At 43.1% G+C, this 10,838-nt stretch overlaps 1 protein-coding gene across 3 annotated transcripts; it reads right to left on the bottom strand.

Annotated features, from left to right (window-relative positions):
• Positions 1–5,937: 5,937 nt before the first annotated feature.
• On the bottom strand, positions 5,938–8,745 carry LYSET (lysosomal enzyme trafficking factor). 3 transcript variants are annotated; one of them, XM_053944622.1, is made up of 3 exons: positions 8,638–8,745; positions 7,994–8,129; positions 5,938–6,798 (listed from the first exon to the last, which is right to left on the bottom strand). In XM_053944622.1, the coding sequence occupies exon 3, from the start codon at positions 6,780–6,782 to the stop codon at positions 6,387–6,389; it is 396 nt and encodes a 131-aa protein (XP_053800597.1). In that variant the 5' UTR covers positions 6,783–6,798; positions 7,994–8,129; positions 8,638–8,745; the 3' UTR covers positions 5,938–6,386. The 3 variants fall into 3 exon arrangements, with proteins under 3 accessions (XP_053800597.1, XP_053800598.1, XP_053800596.1); XM_053944623.1 differs by lacking the exon at positions 8,638–8,745 and adding an exon at positions 7,327–7,548 and having other exon boundaries at positions 7,994–8,602; XM_053944621.1 differs by lacking the exon at positions 7,994–8,129.
• Positions 8,746–10,838: the final 2,093 nt, after the last annotated feature.

The raw sequence follows: 10,838 nt of genomic DNA on the forward strand, positions 1-10,838 counted from the left end.
CCGGCACGTGACCGGCGGGGCGGGCACATGAGCGGCGGGCGGTGATGGCGGAGCTGGCGGCGGACGCGGGCCCGGGCCCGGGCCGGGATCTGGTGGCGGAGCTGCGGGGCCGCGACGGGCGGACGCGGACGGTGCGGGTGCCGTACCCAGCGACGGAGGAGGGCGAGGCCGCCCAGCTGCGCGGGCTCCGGGGAGCCCTGAGCGAGCTGCAGGAGCGGGTGGTGGAGCTGCTGGCGCCGCTGGTGCAGGAGGAGCGGGCCGCAGCGGGCGGTGCGCGGCGCGGTGAGTGCCGGGGGGGGGCGCGCCGAGGGGGCTCCGCCGGCCCCGGGGCGCCGCCCGCGCCCCGCATCGTTCACCCACGCCTGCCCGAACTTTGGCAGGTGGTGGCGACGACGACGACGACGACTACTATGACGACGAGGAGGATACGGGCGAAGACGAAAACAACGCGGACGCGGCGGCGAGCGGCGATGACCCTCCCGTGAAGCGGACGAAGGTGCAGCAGCCGTGAGGGCGGCGCTGGAGGCCGAGCCTACGCCTAGACAGGCTGTACCGACTGTAAGTGTCCCGGGCCCGCTGCACGGAGCGGCTCCTGCGGCGCTGCTGCTCCTGTTTAAATGCGAAATGTCCATCCCAACACTGTTTTAATACGGAAGCCTTTCCGAAAGGATGCGCCTGGGTGTGAGCAGCGTGTTGCTTACGGGGTGCCAGTGTTATACTGACGCCAGTCTTTGGGTAAACTAGTTGATAAGTATAAACTTTTCTCACAAATCTTCGGATTGGTATGTTTTTTAATAACTTATTCCGCGTCACAGTATTTCTTCATGTGACACCGCTTTTAAAATAAAGCAATAAAACCTGAAAAGATTTATTTTGTCAAATATGATCTTTAAAAGTACGAGACAGCTTGTGTTTGTATGAAGAAAAAGCAATATAAGACCACTATAAGTATCAAAATTAACAAGCATGTATAGGACTGTGCCCATTCCTGTACAGTCCTACAGTGGAAGATTATTTTTGTCTGTCATCTACAAGGTTTAGTCACCTATCAGTCAAGAAGCTTCTGTGAACAGGTATAAAACACTCTTGATAGTCACCCCATGGACCCTGAAGCCTAAGAGTGTTCCTTAGCAGAACGTAACTGCCTGAATGAATACTGTGAAAAGCATTTTGGGGGGTTGTTTTCATTTTCTTGTGTTCTCCTGGCACAGTTTGTTTATATAATTATAGAAACTGAGCAAATCTTGAGACTTACATATGTAGGACAAAGTATGGAAATAAATGAACTTTTATGAGGACAAAATTGTCTGCATTCGTTTGAAATGCAGGGAGGAGCCAGAAATGAGGTCCAGTAAAAGTGTCCTTGACTTCTATGTACTCAGATAGTCTAAGATGTTCTGTTGGCAGATGGGATAGAGGCATAACTGAAAAGACCAACTCAGGCTGTACACCTGTTTTCCCTTTTCCTCCAGACAAACCTTCCAGAAATGGTATGAACTGTGTAACGGCTGAAAAGTAACATTTAACATTAGGCAAGAATTTGTGGCCTTTACCTATAAACAGTGTAAACAGTCCACTGATGTGCCATGGACTGAAAATGTTTGGTCTAAAGCAACAGACCCTAACTTAGCACAGGAGTAAGTGCAGGTAACATTCCAGTAATGGGATACTTCTTTTTTCCTGTCAGCCTGGACACAGGAATATGCTGCACCTGAGCTCCAGATAATACCAATGAGCATTGAGTCAAAAACTAACACATTACTGCCTTTAAATAATCCTTGCTAGTCCTTGTAGCTACCAAAAATTGTAGCTACCAAAACTTTCAAGTGACAAAAAGCATTGGAGCTTCAGGGGACCTTATGCAAGTCAAAGCCATAGGCTTGCTTGTGGCAAAAGTGCCCTAACTCAACAGACTTCATTTTTCTGAGAACTATTGCAAGGTCACCAGGCACAGGAAGCTTTAGTGTGATGTGGGTCCCTACCCTCCCAATCCCCTACAGCTGTGGGGAGCCTCTAAGTCAACTGTGGCCCTGAATTTCAGGCAGAGGAGGCAAGCCTCAATGGGAAAAAAGGTGCTGTATTCTTCACCTCAGAGAGATGTAGTACTTTTGTACCTAACCAACCTTCAAGGGGGCAGAGAACAAGCTCAGTTCACCACATCTGCACTGTTCGGTGCAGTTTGTATGTCTTACTAATAGAACTTGGTTTTACTGGCCCAAGGGGGCTCAATGGATTTCCTCACTAAAATAAAGGGGAGAATGCTGGTATGTTTGTATGGAACTAAAAGAGCTGATGTGATACTAAATTCTTGGTAGTATTTACATGAGAACCAACTACTTTTACTAGTTACAAAACATTACAACAAAAATGCCAAAGCATGTCTCCTTCACAAAGACTGGGATTATATGATGTACTCTATTGTTACTGTTTTGAAATATTGAACTGCTGGTTCACAAAACTTTGAGGCTAAATTCATGAAGGAACTTAACAGGTTGCATGTTCTGTGTTAAAAAAGCTTTAAGTCTCAAGTATGCAAGGCACTCAGTTCTGTGAGGGAGAAGAGGTAATCCCATTATGCCCAGTAATTGGGGCATTGTCTAAAAGTGCAGTACCTTTCCTATCTCCCAGGAGAGGGATCCACAGTCATCATTTTCATTCAAGGATTTGAATGCCATTCACCCATGGCAGCCCATTTAATTCCCACTCACTCCATCTTAAAAGGTTACTTATCCACAAGCTATTATGAGTATCGGATTCTCTGTAAAATACCCAGTAGTCTGGCAGCTGGGACATCATGGGGCCTGACTTGTGGTGACTAGGTTAGCACTCAGCAGTGTGAACACCTGAGTAGTTCTGGGCACACACACCAGCCAAATGGACTGGACGTGGGCCCTGAGGGCTGAGCTGAGCAGAAGTACCTTCTTATGGCTGTAGCATGTTCCTTCTTCCCAGAAGAAACCTGTACCATAGGGGTATCTTTAAGGAGAGCGAAGATAAGTCAGTTCTTAAAATTTAACTACATGATAAAATTATTAAACTGCTTTTGTGCATTAGTTCATTTGTAGAAAAGTGGTTCTTATCAAAGACTGTGACATACAAAGCAGGATTTTTAAAAAATTAGTAAGAGAAACTAGAGAGTATCCTTTTAAGAAAACAATGGACCAGGCAAGAGAAAATCAGGAGAGTTAATATGTAATACATTCTGCAACTACTGGAACATTTTGTTCCAGGGGTAAGTCAATCCTCATATTTTTAATTTAGTAAAGGAATCAAATTTGCAGTCCTACTTTGCTGCTGGAAAAAAACATGTCATAAGGAACACATATTATTGTAACTTACTTTTGTCCAAGTTTGAAGGGCTGCAGCCTCGTGTTATGCCCTTCATTGGACCTGCTCCCCCATGGCAAAAAGTGAAGAACAGGCTCAGTAGCACTTAAAAATACGTGGCAGACACATTCCTGAGATGGGAAGGGACTGTCAGGTAAAGGTCAAGCAGCTAAAGAAACTAACACTGAGACTGCTCAAGTGATGTTCAAGCAGTCTAATAGTGCTTTATCTTGTGACACAAATGAATAAAAAGAAATCCAGGGTAAGTGGCATATAGATGATCATTAATCAACTTTGCATTACAGCTACACACTTTGTTGGCAGAACATTAAAGCTCAGAATGTTGCAAAACTTCAAGCTTGATTATCCCAAAAGTTTGTAGATGATGTCATTTTCTGTTATTACAAGCAGGTGACTCAGATAATCAGCCTTGACAATACCTATAAATTTTAAGAATAATCAAGCTGAAAGGTATTTCACTACTTTTTTTTTTTTAATACTACAGTAAAAATCAATTTATCATTAATTTGTATGGTCTTTCCTTTATTTACCCTGTTGATAAGATTTCACCTGTTAATGTTCCCCTGGTGTCAAAAAAGCTGGAAGCACCAGCAGAGCTAACTTAGCTCTTCTACTCACATTGTCTAATATTTGTATACACTATGTTAATAGTTCTCCACTGCTGCTTTCCACTTCAAGCTCAAATCCTTACACATATAGCATTTGCTTGAATTAGACTGTGTGTTTTTCTGTAGTTAGCTGCAAAGCACATGCCTGTCAACAGCTGGAATCCAAAACTAGGTTTCTGATGGAAAAGTCTATGAACACGAGTCTCCGTTCTGCAAGTCCCCGCCATGCCCAGCACATGCTCCACATCCAGACAGCCTGGGTCATCCCACCAGGCCTGCTAGTGAATTTGCTAAGGGTCACATGCTTGCATGACAGAAAATGAGGTAGTTCTTCCTATCATTTTCTATTTTTGATGCTTCCTCTTATGCACTTGGCTCTTTAAATAATTCCATCTGCATACAATGTTTAGTTTGCATAACTGTTCAGTTTAAAACTACAGCATCAAGTGCAAAACAGTCCAGCCACAGGTATCTCTCTTACACAAAAGTAAAGAAACAAGGGGATTCAGTTTCATCCAGCAAGCCCCAAAGATTCAGACTACAAACAAGTAATTAGGGCACAGAGCATAAGAGGACAACAAAAGATGAACTGAACACACGCACTGAGGGAAGGACATGAGCACAGGCTACAGAAACTGACAGGCAATGCTGTCTGGCACCAAACATGCAAAAAAAAAAAAAACCACTAAACCAAAACGGAAATTAAAGCTTGGTAAGTATCTGCATTAATAGACTTGTGTTTATAAATATTGAAAAGTTTTTATTTTATAGATAAATAGCATGGTGATTTTAAAAGTTGAGAAACAACACAACTTAAAAGCTCTGACTCCCCAGGATACTAACTACTCATCAGAGTTTGTAATTTACTCTTACTCCAGCACACTAAGATGGCAGCTCCCTCCTTTTCATATTGCACTTAGAACGCAAACCCTTCTTGCAAAGGCTACATTGTTTTCAGGTCCTAGCACCAATGCTGACAATTGAAACCAGTGTCTCAAAGTATCTCCAAGTGCAAACAGAAAGTTTAAGGTGTTGGAACTTCCACACTTAAACACAGCAACAGTGAAAATAGTGTTCTCTTTCCAAAGCAAGAGAAAGACGACACTCTCCAGGATTCCCTTAAAGCAGTCAGAAATGGATTAGCATTTGTGATGATTAGGTATGGATAATCACATACAGTTGAAGTTATAGTCAAGGAGTTTAGCTCATAATTCTTTTGAGCCTACTGCTTCTGAGAAGTGTATTTTGCACTGTTTTCATATTTGTTACTTCCATCATGGCTGGGACAAAAAATTAGTTCTCAGAAGAAACAAAAATGGACAGAAAGAAAGAACAGATTCAGTCTTATTCAAAATATGCTATTCCAAAATAGCACTGAAAAATAGAGGTTGAAACTATGGCAAAGAAATCTCAATGGAATTTCAGTATGACTGAAGAAATTTGCATTCATTACAAGAATGAGAAGAAGGTACCCTACTTCTTTGAATTTCTGAAAGAAACATCATTATCTGTCTTACAACCTGTTAGTTGCATCCCCCAACCAGTTAACTTTCCCAAATTCAAAGCTCTTCCTAATATATCCGTTCTCTTGGAACACAGTTTGTCATAATGTCTGGAGTGAAATTAGAATGGTCATAAATTTCAGTAACTTACAATTTTATCAAGCAAGATAGGAGAAGGAAACACAAAAACTTTTGTGCTGACTACAGGCCAATGCCAGCATAGGCTGCTTTTGATGTCATAGGAACAGTTTAAAACATCAAGCTCCAGGCCTATGCCACTCCTCACTGCCTGCCTACTACAGTGCAGGACTGTTGTGACTGAAAACAAATAGGCTAATGCAGAAAAAAATGTACTTTTTCCCTTTAATGGTTTGCACAAACTTTATTCTTTGCTTCCTGTTTCTGTATCGAAACTTGTTTTTTAAAAATTCATTAAAAAGAGCACTGATGTAGATAATAAAAAAAAAAAAAGCAAAGAATTGTGTTAAGTGCAGCTTTTATAATCATGTTCTTAATTTCTTTTTTCCTTTTACATTTACCACAAAAGAAGTATCTTTTCATTGATTTCACTCCAAGGGAAAACATAGGAAATCACTTTTTTGCACAGAGGAGTAAAGTTGTGGACCAGAAACTTGTTTCCCCACAGGACTTTTCAGATGGAGAGTTGCAATTTTGCATCTTTAAGGCAAAATGAGGAATACTTCCATCACATGTCACACAGGTCTCTCCCACTCTGGCCACTTGATAGATCCATAATTAAAAATCTTTGTAGTTACTTGTTTGTTTTAAATAGAAAACAGTCTCTCTCTTCATTGCTTATCACTTTGAAAGAAAAGGCTCTTTCCGGCCTTCACTCAGAACTTCAGTCTTGTGATTAGATCAAGCATATGCAATTGCTTCAAATCAGCAACAGAAACTAGAAGTTGAGCTAAGTGTCAATTAGTTGTAATCTACTGATCTGATTAGAGGCCTTCACAAATGTTTGGTGACGATTGCAAATAACAGCCAAGCAGATAGGAATGATGCAATACCCAACAGTTTTGGGGTCAGCTCTTGTACAGGAATAGAGGAACAAGAACATCTGTAAGTATGGTATTAAAAATATTATCGTCCACAGCCAAAACGGCAAGGATAGCAGTCGTACTTTCAAGGAGTGTGTCCACGTGGTTCCTTCCTGTGGTTCCTTGGGGTGTTGCTGAATGTGCTCCAGTGCTAGTTTGTTGTAAGTCTCATTGATTTCAAAGACGTAATAAAAAGCCGCAGCACTTGCTAACAAGTACAGCCCCACACCAATCCAGCCCATCCTCTGGCGGAAGTTCATCATTCTCCATGCTCTGCCCCTGAAACAAAAGGTGACATAAACATTCAGTACAGCTTGGAAAAAGAGGGAATAGATGAACCTTGGTTTTCATAAGTTAACTTTCTCTAACTTTTCATTACACATCAGTTAAAACACGTACATCAATTTCTGAAGACCTGAGTTTTCTCTACATCATAGAAAATCATTACTCTGCCAGCAACAGGTTAATGGCAACAACATAAGAAGCTCCACCCATGGATCTGGATAGTTTAGGGCCTGCTGGCTATCAGGATATGCCTGGCTTAAGTCAGGTACTCAGGGAATAAAATAAAAGTCATCAATTGGGTAAGTTACTTACCCCATCTGCCCTCAATGTCTCTAGACATAGAGATAATGTAAGATTTTCTATAAATGCATAGTTTGGAAAGTTCTTTGATGTCTGCAAGACAAACATGCTGCAACATCCACTTCTATTAAGCCCTAGTTGAATGCCCATTTATGAACCAGAAAGGGATGTTTTCAATTTGAACATGAGGTTCAAGGGTTAGGCTGTACTAAAGGTATGTACCTGCACAAATTATTGGAGCCCAGACAATACTGGGCTCAATTTGAGCTGCTTCAAATCTCCAGCTGGCCACATGGGTCTGCGTGACTGGAAACATTCTTCAAACCAGTCACAAACACTTCAGCTGGAGTACCTCCACACAAATAAAGTCATCACCTCTTCCCCTCCAAACAGCCCTTGCACAGGGCAGGGAGAACCACTGCTTCACTGCACCTGATTAGGATTCTCAAAAAAAAAATGCTTTTTCAGACCTCTGGGCTTTTACCTTTTGTACCTTTTCCTACAAAGGGGTGAAATCCATCTATGTAGTGCTGTTTTAAGAAAATATATCAGGCCTTTAAAATATCAGGCAGAAATGCTTATTGAAAAACGAATCATGCATAGAAAACAGTAACAATTCATGGAAGCATTAGAGAATTTACCATAAACTATACAAAATCATTACATCATTCTAAAACACCCTTTCTGAGCCAGACTAATCCGCCAGTTTCGTAGGCAATCCTACTTCCTCGTTTTACATGACTGAGAGATACCCTCAAAGCTGGCATGACAGAATCTGATCAAGGCAGCCCTAGAGAAATTGTTCTGGCCCTCAGACTCCTGCATTTCATGGTGGCCAAAAGAATCACACATACAGGGACATAAATACCTGAGAAGGAACAGTAAATACCTGAAAAGAACAGTAAATACTTGAGAGAGCTATTGCAGACTTAAGTAATGTCAACTTCTCGTTCAGCTGATCCTCCTGCATAACTCAGCTGCACGTTTCCCTTTATTACCCCGAGTCAATACGTTTAGTAGGACAACTGAAAAATTATTGAAAATAACTGTTAATCTTCAGGGTAAAAACTTGAACCCCGGGTCTGCGTTTATCCGCTAAATAAGCCGCTGGCTGTTTTTTCCAGCAGTTCGGCATATCCGAGCTGGCTCACGAGTTGTCGCCTTCGAGGAAAATAAACCGTCACAAGGTACGTACATACTGGACACACAAACACTATCAAAACAGCAGTAGATTTAAGAAGGTAAGCATCAGCGCGTTTTGATCCTGCCCTTGAGCAGTAGCCAGAAGAGGAGCCTTAGCTCCGGTTATATCGAAAGAGGCTAAGTTAACAGGGTCTTCTCATTGTTATTCTCCGTTTTCAGACCCAACTCCAACTTGCAGCTTCTGAGCACACCCGCGATGGTTCTCGGACCCCTTCAGCCCACTGGGGCTCTCCTCCGGCGACCCCCCGCGCTCACCGCCCGCCGGACCCGCGCTCCGGGCGAGACGCGCTTCGCCACCACGGGTCCTTCTCGGCACCGGCAGCTACTTACCTTCCTCCGGCGGAGAAGGAGGGAGCGGGAGGGCGGCGGCGGGCTGCCCGCTCCCCTCAGCCCGCGCCGCGGCGCCGGGAGGCGGCGAGTCCCGCGGGCCCGCCCCGCTGCCCGCCCGCCGCCATGGCCGCCCGCCGGCACCGGCACTTCCGGCACGGGGCAACGGCTGCCGGGGCGCGCGGCCGCATCCGGGGCGGGCGCCTTGGCCGGCGGCCATCTTGGCTCGGGCGCGCGCCCCTCTGCGGCCGGAGTGGCCTCGCCCAAAATGGCGGAGTCGCCCTGAGGCGGCGCTCGGCTCCTTCCCGCTGTGGGGACAGACCCGCAGTGTTGTGTTCTGGCACAGTGGCGGCGTGAGCGTGTCTATGGAAGTGACAATAAAGATCATTAAGGAAGTTACAATAGAGACTTAAACAGCCCAGCAAATGGCAAACGTGTAGTCAAATCCCAGTATGTGCTTATACATAAACATGACGTAGTGGATTATTTCTATTAAATTAAATTTTCAGGAGATATTATATGCTTATTATCGCATGGAAACTGGGGTTGGGATCAGATGATCTTTAAGGTCCATATGTTTCTATGATTACTGGGGAGAAGCTTTTAATGATGCTAAAAGATCGCTTAAATGGACAGCAAAATCATAGGGTCAGTTGTGTGCTATTCAGTGACAGCGATGATTTTGGGAGAGTTTGTGCTGAACGTTTTTGCCTGAATTCAGGAACTGTGACGTGAACTCCCTGCCGAAACTGCATCACATTCTATATGAAGTGACACCTGTTACTAAATTGTATTCTCAAGTCATGAGAAAACTACCCTTTCTTATTTAGAAGGCAGCAATGGCCACAATTCGCTCTCATGCAGCTGTCGTTAAGAGGGAGGCTAAAAAGGATTTTAAAATGAATGTCCAATAAGAAATGAAAGATGCTAAAGCAATTACTTTTTTGTTTATGTCTAAATACATAGGATCTTCTGCCAGTTTTCTTGAGGACGTAGTAGGTGCATGTGACACAGTATATAAGAGCTGCTGCTAAATCAACTCTGTGGTGGCTTAGCCTATGTTTGGTGTTTCAATGAAAAGCGTTAGAAGCTGATGTTTTGGATTATAGCCAGGACAGCTGATGAAGAAATGCACGGAGCTGCAGATATCAGTAGAGAAAAGGGACACTGTTGAGAGCCCACAAGAGTCAGAAAGACAAATCCTCTGTCACAAATCCAAACTTCAAATTAAGTCGTACTGTTGTTTTTTGTTTTGTTTTGGTTTTTGTGGGGTTTTTTTGTGGTTTTTCTTTGTTTTGTTTGTTTGTTTGTGGGTTTTTGTGTTGTTGTTTGGTTGGGGTTTTGTTTTGTTGGGTTTTTTAAAAATTATTATTATTGCTTTAATGTTCCTTGAAGGCTCAAAAGTGCCACAAGATGGCGCCCAGAACCACAGGCAGAGCCACCCTGACTCCCAGGTCCGAGATTTTACACTTTACTAGTTGGATGAAGATTTCATTATCTTTCTTGAAGTTTAAATAAACCATTAGTGTAGTTCTGATGACAGACGTAGATATGAATAGCTACATACAGTTAATTACCCCTGGGACACTTCTCTCAGCTAAATGCCATTCTTACAGGTGGTGAGGTCCCTCTTGATCTAAAAGTGGATAAAGCTCCTGTGTGACTGACAGACCTTCCACTCAAGCATGGCTATATTGCATTTTCTTATACTGAGGTTAGAGGTAATGATGAACCAGTTTATTTTAAAATACCCACCTAGATGTCAAAGAGAGGGCTTCCAGTATGAATTAGTATGTGACTGTGCGAATGCGTGGCTTGGCAGTGGATACATGTGCTAAGTGTAAAGCCTACATTTGCACTTAAGATTCTGAAGAAAAATCAGTGAAATGTGGACCTTATTCCTACTTAAGAAGCCTGTCTTTTCACTGAATGGTTGGAGTTGGAAAGAGAGGATGGTTTAGGATTCAACCTGCTTGTAAACCAAGTAGGTTAAAAGACTCAACCAAGGGTCTTCTGTGATAAACACAGAGCCTGAGATTGTGGCTATAAAGAGAAGGATCTAAAAAATTGGAAGAGTTATAACAATCACAAGCTGCCTTTGAAAGCTAAGGCATAACACCAGACAGAGTGATTTGTAGTATATTTGGGCTAGATCTCAATCTTCATAAATTTCAGTGTTATGCTTAATTTCTGCCATAGTAAAG

Source organism: Vidua chalybeata, chromosome 6, assembly GCF_026979565.1.
Source record: "Vidua chalybeata isolate OUT-0048 chromosome 6, bVidCha1 merged haplotype, whole genome shotgun sequence".
Lineage (NCBI taxonomy): Eukaryota > Metazoa > Chordata > Aves > Passeriformes > Viduidae > Vidua > Vidua chalybeata.